Below are 22,429 nucleotides of genomic sequence, written 5' to 3'. Positions count from 1 at the left end.
TAGTCTGCACAAAACAGACATAATATATTAAATGTACTCATTTCTGTCATGTATTTTACTTGTGAGTTGCAGCAGTATCTGCACTCTAAGCACTTATACATATAGCAGTTTTTCAGCTTGCAAATGCTGGTGTGAAGACATCAGGCTTTGCAAGCATTTGCAAAGCATATAACTGCACTGCTTGAAGTCTTCCTAATGCATGTTTAAGAGAGTAGAGGGGCGGCAGGGGTGTAGGATTCCTATCGCCCAACGCCCGAAACATGCAGTGCCGGCCGGGTAGTTTTTTTCTACATTTATGGGAAGCTGCAGCTTGTTTTGTACAAGTGATTTCAGCAATGCCTTGATCACTTGCAATTAGCCTTCTTGTCCGTCCTCCCCCGCCATTCCCCCTCCTTGGTCCGCCACCACCCCTGGCTGCCTCTCCCCAATGCCTCCCCGCCGTGGTTTCAGGTGAACACTGAGACGGGAGAGCTGTACTCGCAGCCTTCCCAACCCAGCTGTCACAGGAGAGCCAGCACAGTGCTGTGCTCAAACTCCTGTATTGGAGGTGACAGGTTCAATAAAGAGAACCTGTCAGGTCCAAATGCTATCACACATCTCTTGTGTGATAGGAATAAAGTTAAGTGAAAAAAATTAAAACAAAATAAAATTGATGCAAAGTAAAAAAACAATAAAATAAGATAATAAGAAATAATGATTAAAATAAAAAAGTTAAAGATAATAACATAAATACAAATGTAAAAATTTAAAAAAATAAAGTGATAAAGTAAAAAATAAAAAAATTACAAAAAATAAAAAAGTAAAAGATAAGATGAATAAAAATGTAAAGAAAAAAAATCAAAATGACTTTATTTTATCACTTTAAAAAAAAAAAAATAATGAAGAAAAAATTAAAACCAACACTGCCCCCCCCCACCCATCTGGTTGCTGGGGGGGGGGGGGGGGAGCACATTGAGGAACCTGGCCTTGGGGCAGCAGAGAGAGTAAACCCGGCCCTGCTTTTAAGTATTTAATCTGTGTATTAGACCTTCAGTCCACTAACTTGAACCCCCCTTTCCCGCTGTGCAGTTATTAGCCATTTTTTTGTTTGTTACATTTTCTCCCCATCTCCCATCCCCTTGCATCCATTCTCACTTAGGTATGAATGGTGTGACCTTCTCTCGCAGGCTACTTGGATATCCCCATCATATATTCCAGAAGACTGTAGGAGCAGGGACACACAGCGGGCAGTGGGAAAACCTGATACAAGTCATAGGGGGCAGGCTGCCTGAACCTAGAAAAGGCAGCTGGCTCCCCATGACTGAAAAGGACCAAAATGGTGATACTGGACCCAGGTTTTGGCAGCGGATCACAGTAGGGCAACGCTGGGCAATTGATTATGTTTACTGAGGATACATCTGCCCAGTAGGTAAGAGGGATTTAGAAAAGGAAGTAAAGAGGGGGATGTTCCTCTTTAATTACATTTGTATACATGGTTCTCTTTACAAACTACAGGAAAATACCGTATTTGCCGGCGTATAAGGCGACTGGGTGTATAAGACAACCCCCCAATTTTCCACTTAAAACATAGGTTTTGGGCTATACTAGTCATATATAAGACTACCCCACTTCCGAGGCAACACCATTTAAAAACATAATGGATGGATGTGCCGTAATACTGTATGTACGGTAGCTTCGGCTACATACAGTATACCGTGCTGAGCCAATCATGGCGAGCGATGTATTCTATTAATGAATACAAAGCCTGCCTGGATTGGCAGAGGTTGTGTACATCGCTAGCCGTGATTGGCTCAGCGCGGTGTACTGTATGTAGCCGAAGCTACCGTACATACAGTATTACCGCACATCCAGCGGGCTGACAGATTAGGGATGTTCGTTTTGGGCCAGCTTGGCCCAAACGAACTAAAGGTATACATTGTATGCCCCGCGTATAAGACGACCCCCGATTTTTGAGGGATGTTCTTAAAGGAGAACTATGAGGTGAGTGCTTTTCACTCACCTCATAGTTCTAGCTGACCTGTGACAATGAGACTGTCACAGGTCGGCGCAGTAGATCGGGAGGTGAGCGAACACATACCGGGTTCGCTCGCCTCTCGATCCTGTCACGGCTCTCTGCAGTGATGGGGAGGGGCTGGATTCCCTTCTCCCCGCTCCGATCTGCCAGCGCTGGCTGGCGGAACGGACGGGGGAGGGGGCGGGTACAGCTGGCTCTGCCTGTAGATAGGCAGAGCCAGCTGTCACTCACGCAGCTGGGCGGATCCCGTCATCTAAGTCGGGATCGGCTGCGGCGTCTCAGTATACCGCAAGCTGTAGCTCGCGGTATACTGAGCTTAGGGTAACGGGAGGACGCTAGTTTGTGTCCTCCCGTTACCCTAAGGAGAACTATTGGGAAAAACACTGACCCCATAGTTCTCCTTTAAGTATAAAAAGTAGTCTTATACGCCAGCAAATACAGTAAGTAATTTGTGCTTGTGACATAACTCATGACATGACTATCACTACTGGTATGAGAGAGCAGAAGCAGATTGACAGGTATCAGACCGAACAGGAGAAGTGTAATGTGCCCTTTCCGAGATGTATTTAGTTTCACTGTTGATAGAAGTTTCGGGATAAATGGGCAGTTTTCTGTTCACACAACCCAGTTTCTACCTGTTGATTGTCTAGTGTAGCTGGCAATCATCAAATATGAGCACTAGGTTTGAGATCCCATGTTTAGGTCAACTATTTTTTAAGTTGTAAACAAAGCAGTTTTTTTTTTTTAACAATACTGTTAATGCCAAGAAATTATAAACAGCTGTCCACAAGAGAAATTAATGTGGTTTTATAAGTCTACTGCAAATATTCGGCCAGTTCAACATGTGATTTACCCACAGTTTTGAAGAACTCCACCAACACTTTATTCAAAATTACCACACTGTGTATCACCAATGTGATTTTATAAAACAACCCTATCTATATAAAATGTTAAGTGGACTATAAATAAAAAATATATAGGGATCACCGTAGTAGCAATGGTTACATTTATCTGATAATTCCCTCCAGTGTGCTCTAGAATTGTTACATTTTATTTTCTCTCACTAGATGTATTTATTTCTTATGATCCTTAGCTCCATCTAGTGGCCATAATACCGTCTTTTCCCGATCCACTGCTCATATCCCATAATATCTGAGGGACGCAGATTCGACCACAAGAGAAAATAGCCTTAAAAACATTTGATTTTGCCCCATTCCCACAACAGCTGGTTAATGTGCTCAGCACAAATGTAATGCAGTTTTGCTGGATGAGTAGTTATGCAATTTTTTATAAATAAACCCTTAAATTTCTTACGGACTCCCGCAGATCTTCAGTATACCTGTGGGTGGGAGGCCTGCAACTTCTGTGCCCGCTGTGGAGACGCTGGTCTTATAGATCTCAGCACTGCGGTCGCATTTCTGTCCACCTCTCTTCCTTCCCAATTTAGGGGAAGCAACAGGGTTCATCCTATTGTTTTCCATCTTGTACAAACTACAGGTACATTTCTGCACTGCCCAATACTCTAATATGGGGTTTGTGGATAGAAAGCAGTCCTTTCTATGATTTCCACCATTTATTTTATTTAGGCCATTAAAAGGAATTTTTCCACCTAATTCATTAGCAAGCTGTGTAGAGAGACTAGACTCTGTGGTGTTGTGTGGCAATCCCACGGTAGAACTGGGGGTTGTAGTCACCCAGGACTCTCAGCCAGAGGGGCTGAGCAGTTCCAGAAAACAAATTATTTTGCTGGGAAACAACTGGCTTTTCAGTTCTCTCCCTAGAAAACCTGGATTTGGCATGGGATCCTGGAACTGGAAGATTTCAAAGAGAATTGGGAGGGATGAAATCTCCATTCCTGGGTCCATTGTTTAATAGTTGCCAGCACCTAATTGCTTATGAGAAGGGTGCTGGCTAGTGTTCTGGGCTCCAGCTGGGAAGAGGACCAGAGGTGTTCAGGAGTCAGGAGGACTCCACCCAGACGTCAGAGGGGAGCCAGGTGGCTGAGGCAGAGGCACCTCGAAGACAGCAGAGGAGACAGAGAGCCAGTGACACATGAGGGATGTGTTTAAGAGTGCCACGAGAGGTGGACTGTGGCTCTGTTAAGAAATACTCTAATGTCCAGGGACTGGGACACAAGGAGTATGTGCAACAACCTGGAGTGGTGAGATTGTCATACCTTCAGTTTTGCTGAAATACAAGCAGACCTTGTATTATCGTTGAAGCTTTGTTTTCTGTTGCTGAATGAAATAAAAGACTGTCCTGTTTTTGTTTAAAACGGCTTCAAGACTGTTCCTTAAGCGCTCACCATTTGTGCTAACCACCCCAACATCACAACTCTTAGAATAAGTAGGCTTAAAATCTTTATTGAAAATATGCTAAGCATGATTATTGAACCAAACCTGTGGTTCTCCATATTGATTTTAGTACTAAAAGAGCCTTGACAACTGGCTGCACTAATCCCTCTGCCACGTACCCACCAGACAGGGATCCAGTGGTGGTGCCTTATTGGCCAGTAAGGTACTGTCAATAGACAGAATGCCAGTACGTAAGTAAAGATCACCAACCACTGGTTGTTTAGGTTTATACCTCAAGTCAGTCAAGACCTCCATCCCAAGGCCTTTGTTGTCACTTTTCTTGTGCAGCAATTTTTGGTTTCAGATAGTTAATTTTTCTACATTCCAGATTTCAGTTTCCAATTGTGATTTTGCAGTGCAGGGTTGATTATGATTGGTAGGGGTGGGATAATAAAGGACTGTTTTTAGTACAGGCACTGATACTGAACTGCATTGAAAAACTGTAACTAGATAGATAGATGCTCTCTATCTATCTATCTATCTATCTATCTATCTATCTAACAAATAACAAACTTTTAAAAGTTAAGCAATCATCTGCCGATTGTTTATACAGCTTTCTGGTCTTGGAGGATGACTTGAAGTCACTTCATCAGCAGAAATTGATGACTAGATTGCAGTGGTATTTGCAGATAGAGGTGTAGGCCACAGTGCACTGCTGCAGTCCTGCACGTCGAGGACCTCTGTCATCTTTCCTAGGGGAGTAGAGCTGGCTTTCATTTGCCGCGTTGTAGGGTTTGCGTGCGTGTGCTGCAGGCTATGATTCCAGAATTCCACACCCTGGGCTCTTTCACCACGGCATACGTCAGTTTTGTTTTTGTTTTAGTTAACCAGGAGGAGATGCAGTTGCCTGATTTGAGCTGTGTGATACTTGTGCAGTTGTCTGTGAAGAATACTAGTATCCATTTCTCTGACTATCTCTACATAAAGTTCACAAGTTATGCATTTCAGTGTTCAGGGATCTCATTTTCATACAGTAGTAGAAAGCAGTGGAAACAAGATATGGGCAGCACAAAAAGATACATGCATGGCAACAAGAGAAGGTGACCCGGTGTTTGCTGCAAACTGTGATGTAATAAAGTGGGCTGTACCTATGTGTGCTGGGACCTTGACGCAAAGCCATTAAAGTGCCCTCCTGCCTCTCCAATCTCCTTTTCTAATTAAAATCCTCCAGTAATACAGAATATTTTTAGTTTTCATAGCACACTATATAGAGGTTGCCAAACTTGACATATTCTTTTTATCTAAATGTAGTTTCCAAATGTTATTGCTATCTGCATAAATCACTTTGTAACTAGACAGCTCTGGGCCCCAGGGCCAACTATCTTGTGTTGCCCCCCCCTACAACAATCAGCTGCCTACCCTTAGTATAACACTGCTGAAACCAGATGTCATGACCGCACAAAGCATGCCAAGGATGGAGGCAGAGAGGCTGAAAGAAATAGCTGGTCTACTCCACATCTGTATACCTAGAGCTAATGACTAGAACAGGGCAGACTGTTACCTTACACTGCTAGCCGTTCAAATCTAAGTGTAAGGATCCAGAATGGGTGACCTCTAAGTACACAGTTTAATATTCCACCAACATTTTTTTTTTTTTTAAAGTACAGTGACAGCAATAAAGTGGACAAAGTCAGACTGCACTGGCACACAGGATGATAGACTGGAACTACAGTATTTAATATACATAGGAGAGTGTTACTGGCTCTACTGAAAACATTATACTCCTTTAGTGAATCAGGGTCACTGGGAATATTACTTGGAGTGCAGTGTAATATCTAGCATATATTTCCTTCTATTGCGTTATTATTGTGTTAAAAAAATTCATAGTTCACCACTGATGACTTCAATTTAAAAATTCTACTGGCTGTACCCGGCTTCAGTGTTTTCTGAGTCACTGACCTGGAACAAGTGTGCAGCAAGAGAAGAAAGGACTTCTGATGTGTATACTTGGATTACCCTTAAAAGCAAGCATCTATGATGTCTCCTCTAAACAAAACTCACCAATCTTGTCACATAGTGGTGCCTTAAGGTAGTTATACATTGCTTTGAATTCAAGCCATGGGTGATCCTGCAACCAACACCCACCTCAACAAAAGTCAAGATGCAGTCAGATGCAGGTACAGTTCGGATATCAGGCAGCCGAGAATGCTGCAGCTGGTAGTGCAGATTCCTTGATCCATGCTGTTTAGCTTGGATGGGGAAATCATGTGATTTATTTCTCCTTGAGTCTGTGTGCTGAACAAGAGAAATCTAAATGTATGTTCAGCGCTGCACTCTAGCTTTTTCTGTTATAAAGTTATCACAAGAGAACAAACGGGATAAAAAACGCAGGATATGGGCCCCATAGTTGCCTCTAATTGAGGTGCGGGAGAAGGTGCTTACTGAAGTGAGGGGTTAGAAACAAGAGTCAAATGTCTTGCATGAAAAATTATTCTAAGGCCCGATTTGCATCTGAGCGATCTGCGCGGCCTCATGCACGCTTGCCACACGGTCCACGGTCCAATCGTGCACAAACACAAACCATGCTTGTGGTGCCATTAAATTCTAATGGCACCCCAATCGTGGCTAGCAATCTGCTGCAGAAAAACACAGGTCGCTCATCCCGGGCCCCCAAGATGTGAACCAGGCTTCAAGCAGCACAACCCGTTTTTTTTTCAATCATAATAGAAAGTAGGTTAGTCATCCATGACATCGTTCATCTGGGTCAGGGGTGCCCATTAGGTAGATTGTGATTTACCAGTAGCTCTCAAAGCTGATGCTGGTAGATCACGAAGGGTGTAAATGGTGGCCCCTTTATTCCATTTTGGTATATTTATTTAGCTGTGCACACATGATTACCTACTAGCCTGAGTCTGCTGAACCAAGCTCCCTGACACCTTTCTGGTGGATACTGGTGGTTGAAGTGCTATGTATTACATCAAAGAATATTAGTATACACAGCCTGTTGCACTACACCGTTTGCAAAATACACAAGGTGGGCCAGGAGAGAGACAGACCAGAGATAGAGCGTGAGGAGAGACAGCCAGGAGAGAGAGCAGGGTTTTTTTTTTCGGTGGTAGATCTCATGTAGCTCGTCATTTGAAAAGTAGATCTTACCACAAAAAATTGTGGGCACCCCTGATCTGGGTAGACAAGCAAAGCCTCATTGCACTGTGATACTACCAGGATTAAAATGTGCTTGTTACAGAGCTCCAGTATTTGGGGCTATGGGACTATGGGAACGGTATTAGAGGTATTTATAGGTTGTGTAGCCTGTTCAGTAAGATTAAGGTAACTCAATGTTTAACAAATGTACCTCCTCGGAGGGCAAGTTAGGACTTAGTGAGTATTTTTTGTATACTAGTAGTTGAGTATTTGAGATTGTGTATATGTAGAGGTGTGGACAACTCTGTTTAGACGTAAGGCCCCTTTCACTTGGGCATTGACAATTTCCATCAGCAGGGGATCCATGCACAGATCCCCTACTGATCAGAACAATATGGAAAATATATCCCTCTTGTGACATCCCTGTCCATTCAGTTTTTTCCTCCTCCTTGCAATGGAAGAAAAAAATGAGGAGTTGTATGGACCCATGTTAGGTCTATAGGCAGTCGGATGTAAGCAGACGTGGCCGTTTACATTTGATTACCTCCGATCCATCTCATTCAAGTCTGCCAAAATGAAACTCTGTTCCATTTTTTTTTCGACCTAGACGGACACGGATGTATACAGATGCAGGTCTGTTTACATCCACTGGCCCATAGGGTTACATTGATCTGAAACACTGACAGATAGACCTGATTGGAACGCACCATGTGAAAAGGGCCTGATAAGACCGTCAGTGTTAGGACTCAGTAAACAATTATAGGGGAGCCAGGAGGAGTATTTTTACACTGATAACAACAGAGGAAGCCTCATAAAAGTGCCAGTAGTTCCTGTCTGCTAGGATTAAGACATCTGGTAGCATATTGAATCCACATTTTCACAAAATTGTTATTATATAATGTCACATATTTGCCCACAAGAGAGCTGTATTTACTCAGTACATGAGATTTAATTTCCATGAATTTGTTGAAACTTAAAATTTCAATTAGGAACCAAGTATAAATATATACCGCCACATTGTTACATAGCTGTGCTCCCTCCTGCTTGGTCTGCTTTTTTTCCCAACTTGTGGTGGAGAGAACGTTTAAACCCAAAAGGAAATCATTTGGTGTGTATGTAACTGATTTTCTCTTCAAGATTTGTATTTGAAGTTTTGATTTGTTTTACAGAATAAGCAAACAAGCCTTAAGGGCCTAATCACACTTGTCCATTTTACTGTAGTAAAATACATGAATTTTCCACTTGCATTTCAACACGATTCAAGCATATACAATATAGGTTAATCTGTTTACATGAAGTATATACAGTCATGACCAAAAATACTGGAACCCCTACATTTCTGTCAGATAATGCACCACTTCGCGCAGAAAATGATTGCAATTACAAATGTTTAAGCATTCTCATGTTTATTTCTTTTGCTTGTATTGGTATGACACAAAAAAGTGGAGAAAAAAAAAGCCAAATCTGACACATTCCACTCAAAACTCCAAAAATGGACTGGACACAATCATTGGCAATTTCTCCAAATTGCAAGAAATAATTGCATTCCAAGTTTTTCTGGAAAAGCATGGACAATCTCAAGGTTACAAGCCCATCTCCAGAGATCTTAATGTTCCTGTGTCCACTGTGCGCAACATTGTCAAGAAGTTTACAGCCCATGGCACTGTAGCTAATCTCCCTGGACGTGAACGAAAGAGAACAATTGATCAAAGATTGCAATGAAGGATTGTTCGAATGGTGGATAAAGATCCTCAATCAACTTCTAGACAAATTCAAGCTGACTTTCAGGCACAGGGTACAACTGTGTCAGCTCGCACTATAACAGTAGAAAGGCATCATGGCACACTCACAAACCAGCATGTAAAACAACTTGTCTCACCACTAAGGACAATGACAGAGGTTTGGATACACGTCTTCTGCAAAGGATGTGTAAGCCGCACTGCCGCGCCAAGGCCTTCAAGGACAAGGCGTCATTGTCCTTAGTGGTGAGACAAGTTGTTTTACATGCTGGTTTGTGAGTGTGCCATGATGCCGTTCTACTGTTCAAAGCCCGTTTCGTGTGCACCTTACTGTATAACTGGTAACAAATTGTTGAGTGCGTTTGTCGTTTGTTTAGCACGCACTATAAGTCACCATCTGAATGAAAAGGGATGCTATGGTAGCAGACCCAGGAGGACCCCATTGCTGACACAGAAACATAAAAAAGCCAGATTGGAGTTTGCCAAAACTTACCTGAGGAAGCCAAAATTTTCTATTAGTTTCTGTGTTTCCCCTGGGGAGAATTAACATCTGTATTTGTCCTGGAGACCATTGCCACCAAGAAAGAAAGTGATAGTACGAGATCTAAAAGTTTACTGGTGCCACCATAACAAGAGATGAGGGCATAGCTTCCAATTGGGACACCTGTTCTAGTGACAGCTGCATAAGAAGGGAAACCTCAGTTTGATGAGATTTTCTGCAGGATAGGAAGTGAATGGAAATCTCCCAGCAAAACACAGACAGCAGACTCTAAACTCGCAGGGGTTTAAACAGGGATCGACGAGGTGTCCGTACACGGACACCGGTGTCCATGAGTGGCACTTTCTTGGTGCCCGACGCTGGGGTGGGGGTGGGGGAGCATTCTGCAGAGAAGCAGAAAGCAGCTGGTGCCCAAGGCAGAATAACGGGCCCGACGCTGGGATGGAGGTTTGGGGAAGCCTTTGCAGGGGACAGCACTGCAGCTGGTGCCCAAAGCTGAATAATAGGGGCCCGATGCTGAATAGCAGAGTAGCAGCAAGCAGCTGGTGCCCAAGGCTGAATAATAGGGGCCCGATGCTGAGGTGGCGGATGGGAAGCCTTTGCAGAGGACAGCAAAGCATCCCTTTATCTCCCATATTCAATAAAATGTAAGCTTTTTGTAATGTATGTTGGAATGCCCTGAGTGACTAAATACCGCACTGCCCACTAGAGAGCCCTGCACCGAACACCAGAGATCCCCACACTGGCCACCTGAGAGCCATCATGAGACTCTGTAGATGTGATCCTGAAGCAACACAGAGTAGGTAGCTTCAAATCTTTCTGCATTACTGTATAATGTATTACTGGGAATTGTAGTCCTCTATAGCTGGTGCAATTCTGAATTGTCGTATACATAGGCATGCGCACACCAGACTAGAGTGTTTTTTGATGGTTTTAGTTTGAAATGTACCTTGGTATCCTTCACTAAGGTCTGTACTTTGGAAAAAGTCTGCCACAGCCTTGGTCCGTGCCTATCCCTGGGTTTAAACCTTCCCCTATTCTATCCAAAACTGAAAAGAAACGTTTGGCTACAAATACACTTTACATTTTTCACCAATTGTAACTTTGGCACTTTTTTTTTTATAAACTTTTTCACACTGTAATATGTTATATTTACAACAAAATGAGAGCATTTGGCTTGGACTGGGATGTATATTAATTGTGATAAATCATAGTTGGCAAGCAAAACTCTATAAAATGCAATGGAGGAAATCTAGTTATTTTAGCTTAGGAATCTTGTGTCTATGTATTTTTTCCTGGCACTGGTTATACATGGCTCCCCATGTCTGTTGAGAGGGTGACATACTGTATGGCTCTGTCTCAGCTGTACATGCTGGCAGCCACATAAATAACTTCCCAGAGTTTATAGCTCTCTTTCTGTATGCCTTCATTAAAGGACACTTATTATTTCCTTGTTCTTTCTACAGATGTAGTACATGTTGCCGTATTGGTAATGAGCAAACATTTGTTGGCCGTAATGCTGAGACAGCTATCAAAACCCTATGACCCCTTTCACACCGGCATTGTTAGCTCAGATGAGATCTGTCTGTAAAACAGAAAAGTCAAACTGATCAGACCGCCAGTCTAAAAGGGGTCTATAAGATTTGAACAGAAGAGCGAATAATTATAAGTCCTGCCAGTTTTTTTACTGTTGTCTGTGTTCCTTTTGGAAAGATTTCTCCTTACTACCAATTGCCCCATCACTAGACCAGGAAGTAAGAGGAAATCTCCCCAGTGGGACAAAGATAGCAATAACAGAGGTTCTAATCCTACCCATCCAAAAAACAGCTTTTCTGGAGTCCAAATGATTAGTGACATTTGTGATTTCACATTCTAATACTAGTACTAATATTAGTAATAGAAATAGTAGTATTTTCTAGCAACTATTGTTTTATTATATACATAGTAGTTTACACAATTATAGCAAAACTGACTTTCAAATTGCCAGGTAATTGTCGGTAATGATTCAAGTTCTTCATATCTTATGCTGGAAAAATGCAGACAGATCACTCATATTATTATATAAACCGATTGAACATTTTCTCAAAGACTGCATTCAACAAATGGTTTTCTGGTCACATTGAAATACTGTACATATCTTCTTTTTTTCTGGGTCTAATGCAGGAAATGTCGTATGAGAAATGTCACCAACACACCAAAATCCTTTAAGGACCCCTTTTGTTTCCTTTGGTATGGGATTTTTTACACCACTATCCCTCCTCCCCTTTTCTGTATTTGGTGATCCTTAAAGGATTTTGGTGTGCTGGTGACTTTTCTCATAGGAAATCTGAGAAATCTGGTAAGGAGTGCGACAAGGCATCCCCACATCTTAACCCCTTCATGACCGAGGCCTTTGCTTAATTTTTTGCACCCATGTTCTAATCCCCATTTTAGTCCTGAAAATTACTTCAGACCCCCAAACATTATATATTTTCTGAAAGCCAAGACCCTGTAGAATACAATGGTGGCAGATGCAAAAGACAATAAATGAAATAAAATAAAATATAAAAGAAGAGGTTACAATGAGTACATGGATACACAACATGACCAGATAAAAAATTGTGTGTGTCTGTGAAACGGCGACAAATTTTAATACCCCAAGAAGTCCGTAGACGGCGTTCAAAAGCCCATACAGGCCATCCGTTTTGAGATGCGCATTAATATTGACCCTAGAATTATTGCTTTCACTCTGGTGTGCGCGGCGATACCCAGCATGTGTATCGCGAACGTCGTTTTCATAGGTAGGCGTACCCGACGTATGTTTACATTATGATGCACGTGCTCGCGGGGGACTTTTTACATTCTTTTTACATTTATTTCATTTGATACTATTTTTAAAAACTGTTATTTTTACTTATTTTTTACATTAATTGCTATCACATAGGGAGCTTACAAGCCCCCCATGTGATAGTAGATTGGTGGTGACAAGTACTCCAAAAGACCCTTAGTATCACATTTACACTCTAAATAAGCTATATAAGCTTCAGGAGCCCAGCTATGGGACCGGAAGTGATTCAATACACGTCGCTCCCGGTCCTATAGAACGGGGAGTAGCTGTAAAGCCGACGCTGGGAGTCTCCTTAAACGGGCCCGGTGCATTAAGGGGTTAATGCAGGAAAGGGCCATTTAAATCAATTGGCCTGTATAGTACAACTTCAGTTGCCCTTTAAAGTCAAACTGCAACTTTGGTGTAGTTACACCTATATGCTAGCCCACCGTCTAGTATTAAACTCACCTGTCCCCAATCCACCAAGATATTGCTCTCTAAATCGCACAGGGTTAACTGCTCGTTTTTCTCTACGGGCAAAAATAAAGAAGAAATACTTCTCCAGCTGTGTTATGTCCCTTGGTGTCTTCATATCTAATAGACCTGTATTAGGCATGATGACATCACGGGTCCTTAGAGCCAGAGCCCGGGGGAGAAGAGGCTGTGGGGACTACTCTAGCAGCCAGGTGAGACAATAGATCGGGTGAGTATTTCTTATTTATTTTTGCCCCTAGACAAAATGAGCATTTAACCCTTGCAGTGCGGGAGTAGCCCCACAGCAAGGGTTTATTTTTTTAAATCCTGGAGTTCCCCTTTGAGTCTGAGCTCTGCTGTGAAATCCAGGTACTTACAGGTGAAACTCGAATAATTAGAATATCGTGCAAAAGTAATTGCAGTAAGTGCTGCAAAAGGGGCCCAAACCAAGTACTGAGTACATATGCATGCTTGTACTTTTCAGAGGTCCAATATTGTTCTATGTACAATCCTTGTTTTATTGATTGCATGTAATAATCTACTTTTTTGAGGTTGTGGATTTGGGGTTCTTGGGGTTTTCATGAGCTGTAAGCCATAATCACCACAATTATGACAAATCACGGCTTGAATTATCTTGCTTTGCATGTAATGAGTCTATCTCATATATTAGTTTCACCTTTTAAGCTGCATTAGTGAAATAAATGAACTTTGCACGATATTCTAATTATTCGAGTCTCACCTGTAAACTGCATTTATAAAAATACATTTAGTAGGGTAGCTGCATTCTTTGTGTCTTTTATATCTGACTGGTGTTCCACTTTAAACACTTGGTTGTAATGAGGTCCCATTTCCATTTTCCTGGGAGACACCTTACATTTTAAACTCTTCCGAAGCAGCACAACCACTTTGTTCTTGTGTAAAAAAAAGTCGTTCACTCATCTATGACATTTTCTTGATTAGAGATTAGGTAGAGACAAGCACAGAGACATCGGAGCTATTTGGGTAAACACAACCAAATTGGTAGTATATGGCTACACCGTGACACTACCAGGAAAGGTGGAAATGTGCTTGGCATGGATTTGACCTGTATGTTGATGCAAAAAATCATTTGTATTACATTATAAATGTCAGGAAGTGACAAATGGAGTACATTAATTCTCTTTTTTTTTTTTTTGCCAGGCTCGTCCAAAGGGTGAAGGTCTAACCCCATATCAAGGCAAGAAACGATGTTTCGGGGAATACAAATGTCCGAAGTGCAAACGGAAATGGATGAGTGGGAACTCCTGGGCCAACATGGGACAAGAGTGTATAAAGTGCCACATCAATGTCTACCCCCATAAACAGGTCAGCCAGATTGTGATGGTCTAGGCATCAAAACAATGTTTATAAATCACGTATGCTGTTTGGCATGTAAGGACCGCTTTTTTTGCAAGCCCCTTGCGCTCCCAACACCAATGTTTTTTTTTTAAAGTAATTTGTAAACAAACAGATTGCCTGGTAAAAAAAATTACTTACCTTGGCCCAGCCTGCTACACATCCAGGAGGCATAGGTGACATCACCGTGCTTCACCAGTGACTCCTGGAATTGCTGGGCGCTCACAGTCCCATGAAAATGCACTCTTACAAGTGACTGGAGAGCATTCTCATATGATTTTGTGCTCCCAGCTCTGCAGGAAGGTAAAGTGATATCACATGTGCCTCCTTGGAAGCACAGCAGACTGGGGATGAGATATGAATTGTTTGTTTTTTGGGTGATGATTAGATGAGATGACAAGCCACTGAAGTAAAGTGAAGGTTCTTATTCAACCAGGTCATGGTATATCTGTAAAAAATAAATCAAGGCAACTTGACTCGCTGTATTTTTCTTGAAGACGTTTAGCTGGTCATCAGACTAGCTTTGTCCATTCAGAATGACAAATGGGAGAAAAGCATACAAACAAAAGAATATGATCATACCATATTTAGCTGGGGTGTCTGAGAAACTCAGAACGATTTTTAATAAACATCACATGCCTGCCTGCTTTAAACCCAGCAATACACTGAGGCAACAACTGGTTCACCCAAAATGTTGGTGAAACAAAGCAGCAGCTACACCAGCGTATGGCACAGCATAGAAGAGCCAAACCCTCTGGTCAGGATTCAGCAGTGTACCTACATCTAAAGGAAAAAGGTCACACCTTTGAAGACAGTCAAGTACGCATCCTAGACAGGGAGGAGGACTGGTTTAAAAGAGGTGTGAAAGAGGCCATTTATGTAAAATTTGAGAGGCCAAGCTTGAATAGAGGTGGGGGGGGGTGAGACATCTATCATCTGCCACGGACTATGCTGTTTTAACACCTCTCACTGTGTGGGTTAATAACACTTGCTAGCTCCAATTATGCAAATACAATCAACCCCTTAACTTCACAAGGTCTCTGACCCCATGTTGGTTATGTTTAACAGATCATGTTGAATGGAGCAACATGTACCATATTTATTCCCAGAGAATTTTGTACGGATGTCCAGCAAAACTTCTTCAAGAAAAATACAGCAATACAAGTTGCCTTGACTTATTTTTTTACAAGCAGACCATATGATGAAATCAGCAGAGATCAGAAAGGATGGTGATCTGGTTGAATGTTTTAAATATAGACAGAAACCTGGAGTAGGTGTACAAGCAAAATCCTAACATAAGCAGAAGCATGTGACAGGAAATAGATGACTACATGGAATACATGAATAACAACAACCAGGGAATCATGGCTGAGGTTAGTAGGCACAAGACAGAAACTGGGCTAGGGAGCAGAACACAAAAGCTGAGTAGCAGAAAGTTCCACATATTAGAATTACACATAAGTTATAAAGGCGTCTTTATGTACCCGCAGAAACTGATAGATCCAAGGACAGGTGAGCAGGGCACTCAGAATGAGAAACAGACACAGATTAGCAGGTAATATAGAAAACTAAGTGGCATGATATTAAGTTATACCACAGAGGCAGAATAAGTGCATTTATTGATATAATAACGTATCTATCCAGAACCTTACTGTAGTCTTTTAAATTTGACTATTCTCATCCCAGAATCTGGTTAACATAAACGTCAGCAGGCCTTATGTAAAATGTGTGCCTGCTCCAAACCTCTTCATATTTTTATGTTACGTAGAATTTAAGACTAAATTATATATTTATGACAGACACAGTCAGTTCTTGTCTCTGCAAACCTCTGGAATGATATAATTAGCTGCAGGAAAATTGTGCTGTTGCCAGCTCGTGCAGAACGTGTAAATGCAATGTTGAACATTCCCTTTGCCTGACACTAGAAACATAATGTAAATTGCAGCATGGATGCTGACGCTGCACCCATTGTCCCTTCCTAAATCTTTTTAGCGTGGTTCCCCTGTCTAGAGTATGTTCTCTTTCTGATGCTGCCCCTAAAATCATAAGCATTCAGCAGTGTAAAAGCCATACGAAAGCTGTGAGAAAGTAACTGTTACAAAATCAGTTGAAATGTTCTTGCTACTGCTGGAACATGAAGGGAAATGCAAGTAGAGCCTTTCCTCTCCTTTTCCTGTAAATCACATGAATCGTTGGCCAGAGAACCTTACTGTAGTAATTAGGCAGTGTTAGCCAAAGAAGTCAAATGTTTTGGTTCCTGAAGGCTACATTGCCAAAGAAGTCATTGCTACCCTTGATTGTAGTATTACCCTGGGCATCACTTTAAACACCTGGTCAATTTGTTGAAAAGCCATTTGGATATATTCGTAGTTTGTTGACTTCATTTGGCCTGACTGGTTAAATGAGATGAGAAATGAGATATGGAGGTTCTTCCATAACCAAAACAATGATACTCAAAAGCTATGTATTAGCAATTCCTTTTTTTTTGTTGTGAAGTTGGTTCCCAGGTTCCTGGGGTTTCCATAGCCATGTTTAATAGTAAGCTTCAGGGATGTGCAAATTAAAGGTTATTACTATATTTAAATATGGAGTGATAGTTTAGAATTTCTTAATGATAAAATATGACATTCTCATTTTATGTTTGCACAAATGTATGCGGCTACCGTGCACCTGATAAGTGTATGCTGTAAAGTTATTTATGGTTTTGTGTTTTAACAGCATTCTTGGCAAACGCAAAAAAGGAATTATAATTGAATGACGCTTGGCACAGAATCCAAAGCAGTGAATGTTACACTCACTAAACAGTTCTTGCAGGTGTATCTTCCTGTTACATATGTTTTTAATTACATTGACTGGTTCAACTGCAGTGAATGTTTGGCACATTTCACATTCACTGCTTTATAATTATGCCCCTAAGTGCAACCTGTACTATTTAATCAAACCCAAAATCTCCTAGTTCAGTGGTTCTCAACCTTTCTAGGGCCGGGACCCCTTGGTAACATTTGCCAAGTTTTTGGTGACCCCCAACAGATTGCTGGACTCCAGAATTAGTAAGGCGCTGGACTCCAGAATTAGTAAGGGGCTGGACTTGGGACTAAAAATAGAAGCACACTCACAAGAATACAAGCCCTCCCCAGCCACTGCTACCTGCTTGCCTGGTCTGTCTCAATGCAGCCTTCTCAGCCCCAGCACTGCTTAGACGCCTCACATTGTATGGGAGGCAGGAGGACAGCAGCGGCTGTGAATGGAAAAGCCCTGCTGTACACACTTCCCGGCCACTAGATGTCGCTGCAGCAGCCAGGGAGTGTGTATAGCGGCACTTTTATATTCACAGCCTCTGTTGTCCTCCTGCTGACTGACACTGACACTGCTGTGCTAGGAGGAGGTTGAGGAGTCTCTCACCTAGCGCAGCAGAAGTGGATGCTGCGACCCCCTCAACAGTGAGTTGCGACCCACTTTTGGGTTGCGACCCACAGGTTGAGAACCGCTGTCCTAGTTACATGATAACAGTCGGGAGCTCCCATGTACTTGATCACTGTGACAGCCAGTCATGATGATTATATTACTGGTAAGCCCATTCACCGACCAGCAAACAGATGACAGTGCTAGGATTACCTGTTGGCTGTCATCCATGCCCTGTTAACATTGTCTCTGTAAATTAAAAAAGTCTTCTTGTTTATGGGCTGATTTTATTTAATGCTGTTAAATCTTTGGCCAGAATATATAGTTCATCATCTGGTGAGTCCTTCTTTATGAGTTACCTGGGCTCCTTCCCAAACCATACAGGCAACCCATTCTAAAAGCATTACAATCTCTTCTCTGATTTAACATAAAGAATACTACATGGCTTTGATAAATTTAGAGTACAGAAAGCGCCAATGAGATTTATTTGATTTATTACCCTAAAAGAGAACAATGAAACATAATTTTTGATTGGCTGCCATGGTTTCTGCACTTTGTCCACAGTTCTTTGTCTTTCTTTGCAAAGGCCTTTAAGGTTAAGCATCTCTGTTGCTTCAAAAAAAATATCTAAAAAGCAGACTCTCAGTCCTTTCCTCTAAAGTGGACAGAGTCTGAACTTCACTTTCTTCAAGAACGTTGACTCCTTGAGAATCTTCAGCAGCTGACTCACTTCCAGGAGAGTCAGATGCCTGGTTCTCTGCTGTGTGCTGTGGTTCCTCCTGTGGGCTTCTATGCCACTACTGTGTCCTATGTGACTAAAAAGCCCATGGATAGAACCACAGCACATGGCAGGGGACCAGGCATCTGACATTACCAGAGCATGTCAGATGTGAAGATTCTAACAGGGGCCATAGCTCCTAAAAACAGCAAAGTGCAAGAAAGGGCCCACATAAGGAGTTTTCTAGCTCTGAGCTCACTTTTCAAGAGACCTTTACTTGATTTATTTTTGAACTGAGCTAAAAGAAACCTATCATGAGAGAACTATGGAAGCTGTCATTGCTGGGCTCTCCTGAAAATGCTGGTTGCATGGCTCTCATGCTGACCCTATTGCTTCAACACTTTGAGTCACTGACCTGGAACAAATTATTTGCAGACACAGAATTAAGACTTTTGGCTGAATTTTTTTATCTACATTCTTGCTTCAAACTATTGAAGCCAGTGGATCAGCAAGACAACCAGGCAACTAGTATTTTCAGAAGGGGGTCAGCAATAGCAGCCTAATATTTTAAAAGGATTCATCGTGCTTTAAAAACCTCTGGCTAGCGGTCTCTGGATGGGTGGAGGCCACAAAGCAATATTTCTCCCTGAATTAATGGTTTCTGCTTCTCGACCTTTAGCTCTTAATAATAAAAAAATTCTTCAAAGTATAACTACATGGGCAGTCACAACACTTTTTTTGGGAGGGTGCCAGCTGTGAGCTACTTCACAGTGCATATAGTGCACTTCGAAGTGCCTACGGTGGGTGTCAGCTTTGTGTTACATCTTTGAGATATCCGTGGTGAGTGCCACAATAAGTACCTCTGGGTGCTTATTGTACGTGGCAGCCGTGAGCTTCATCATAGCACATGTATCACACTTCATGGTGCTCATTGTAGGTGCCAGCCGTGAGCTTCATCATAGTGCATACAGCACACCTCATGGTACCCAATGTGGGTGCCAAACATGAACTACATCACAGTGCATATTGCAATCCTAAAGGTACTCACTGTGGGCACCAACCATGAGCTACATCACAGTGCATATAGTACACCTCCAGGTACTCATTGTGGGTATCAGCCATGAGCACTGTGGTATTGGGTGCATGCTGTGAGCTAGTTTATAAAGTTTGTCATATACTAAAGAGACTTCTAATTTTAGAGTCCAATCCTTGATATGTAAGGACATTAGAACTATAAAATAGTTTTCAGAAGGTTTGCTAAATAGACACAAGGACTATCTAGTATCAGCAGCATACTGCAAAATATGTTGTTCTAGAAAATATAACATACTAGCAGGAAATAGTGAACATCCTAAGCTAACCATATAGTTACATAGTTAGGTTGAAAAAAGTCCATCGAGTTCAACCTATATATTCAATCTTTGTTATATATAATAAAGTAAACCATTACAGTGAATCTCCTAACCATCCGTCAGATGTTACTTGTCAGCTACACCCATTCCTTTCACATCTGGATTCTGGAACTGCCAGAAATGTCATTGGTATGTCATGGCATACTTCAAAAGCCAAAAACATGTGGTCACAGAAAAAATTATAGAACAAAATAAGAAATAGGAGTTCTATGTTATGTAATGGAAAACTTTTAGTAAAACAAACTGTGTTTTTAATTTATTACTGCCGGAAAAGGCTAAGCATAACCTGAATGCTGTATAGGACTCCTGCTTCTAGACTGCTGTTATTAGTGATATCTCTAGCATTGACTGGCATGCGTTATTGCATTTTGTTCTTTTTACCCTCCAGAATTGCTGCATACACTTTGGTAACATCCTGTGTGGGACAGTGCCCACTTTTCAGGATCACGAGTCCCAGCTACAAAAAACAGCTACAAAAAAATCAATTAGGATCTCAAACAACATTCTTCACACTTTTACTATAGTAGGTAGAGTAGCAATGAACACGATGGCACCAAAATTACCACTTATTGTCACTGTATTTTATCGCCTGTATAGTTGTTTTACCATTCTTGTTTTTACCATTATCACTGGTATTACCCTAAAGGTATGTTTAAATTATCCATGAGTGTTATTAGTTTTAAGCTGGTGGAGATGCATATCCCTAAAAAAATGTATCAAAGAGGAACGTCAGGAATTGTGTTCAGAAAGGTCTGAGGAAGATAAGTGTAATATTAATTACTTTCTAAGATACCGTGCAGTGTCTGACCACAGCGCTCAGCTCGCATTGCACCAATACAATTCCTGTAGTCCTTTATTTATTCAAGACACAATATCTGACACCAGTCTGTAGTTTGATTACCTTATAGAAACCTAGGAAGTTTTGTTTTGGGAGTGTCCAACTGCTTGATTTATGACACATTTATTTTGTATACAATTTTTTTTAACAATCACTTTTTCGTGGCATGATGACGGTGTTTGTTCCAATGTCACCCCAAGCCCTTTACTCTATGAAGTTGCTGTGACGCAGACACAGGTATTGAAGCAGTAGTGCTTGGATCTTGTTACCCAACACTTCCTATGAGATTGCTGGACTGGCAGACTAATCAAAGTTTTGAACTTTGATTCATCATGAGGATGAAGTGGTAATGTTTCTAATCCTAATCAATATATATGTCAGCCTTGTTTCTTTCTGCAATTGATCAGTTCTGATGGATTTCACACAGAACAAAAACTCTGTGCAGGTTAACTCATCCACTGTAGGCCGCTTAAAGTCTCTTATATACAAAGGCCTGATCTAAAAAAAGGCAGTAGCTGATGTTCAGGTTCCACACATCCAAAATTCCCATGATCGCAAAGTATAAACATTGCTACAAATTTTTAAAAGAAGAAAAAATTGTGGGAGAGTTTGAGGTCTTCAATCATAAACAAACACCTGTTAACCATCATTGAGGACTGGGTTGAAATTCACCAACAGCTGCTGAGCCATAACTATAACCGAGCATGGTATTAGGTTACATATGCGCTAATTAATCTTTTGTGTCCCATTTTCCCCCCTTACAGCGACCTTTGGAAAAACCTGACGGTCTTGATGTGTCTGATCAAAGTAAGGAGCACCCCCAGCATTTGTGTGAGAAGTGCAAAGTTCTGGGGTATTACTGTCGTCGTGTCCAATAAACAGTACCAGGTTCTGAAGGTGGTGAGCGCAAGAGTCAAAGACGTAGAAGAACAAAGACACAGTGACATGCATGTAAACTAATAATATGAGATTTAGAATGTAACATTCTTCCTGTGTATGTGTATAAACTGTATTTATAAAGCATTAAGGCTTAAGAAAGTGTTAACACAGTTGCCATTTGCCTCCAGATTTCCCTCTTTTGTTAGGTTAAACCAAAATGTAGATCTGACCATTATTGCATAGTGCATAAATCAGTTCAAATGGCAGTGATGATGTGCATAATGCAGTAACCCTCAGTAACCAACCAGATTTTAGTTTGCCTAGGTCAGATCAATGAGTTTTGAATTCTGATTGGATGCTATGGGTTACTAACCATTTAACATTGCTCCTTGTCTTACTAAATAACCCAATAGAGGTGACATATATTTTCTTGAATCAGTCAGCTTTTACAATATGCCCATGTCTATACAGAAGAGGAGGAAATATATTTTTGCACTTTTAATGGATTGTGAACCATTATTAAAAGCTGAATGTTACACTACTTTAAAGAGAAACTGTATAAACACATTGCTGTTTACTTACAACTTGTGTTTACCATAAAAAAGGACTGTTACATCAGATGTGGACTATCAAAGAATAGTATGACCCAATTACACAATGTGCCTCTGAGATGGCAATCTCCACATATAACACATTTGCAGTACCCCATGGGAACTAAACAATGATTCTTACATTATCATGTCGCAAACAGTTATTGCTAAGAAACAGCTATCACCTCTATTATCTATATAAGCCTTGGACTTAGAGGCACATGTTGGTGGTTGCTTCACACATCA

General features: G+C 41.3%; 1 protein-coding gene across 1 annotated transcript in view; it reads left to right on the top strand.

Annotated features, from left to right (window-relative positions):
* ZCCHC24 (zinc finger CCHC-type containing 24) overlaps positions 1-21,592 on the top strand; it is a 96,541-nt gene extending 74,949 nt beyond the window's left edge. Inside the window, exons 3-4 of the mRNA XM_018567826.1 lie at positions 14,150-14,314; positions 21,479-21,592. Coding sequence (XP_018423328.1) covers positions 14,150-14,314; positions 21,479-21,592 — 279 coding nt within the window. The remainder of the gene's footprint in view (positions 1-14,149; positions 14,315-21,478) is intronic.
* Positions 21,593-22,429: the final 837 nt, after the last annotated feature.

The sequence above is a fragment of the Nanorana parkeri genome, unplaced genomic scaffold (assembly GCF_000935625.1).
Source record: "Nanorana parkeri isolate BGI_ZX_2015 unplaced genomic scaffold, ASM93562v1 scaffold1100, whole genome shotgun sequence".
NCBI classification, from domain to species: domain Eukaryota; kingdom Metazoa; phylum Chordata; class Amphibia; order Anura; family Dicroglossidae; genus Nanorana; species Nanorana parkeri.
This window is presented reverse-complemented; position numbering and strand designations above follow the sequence as displayed.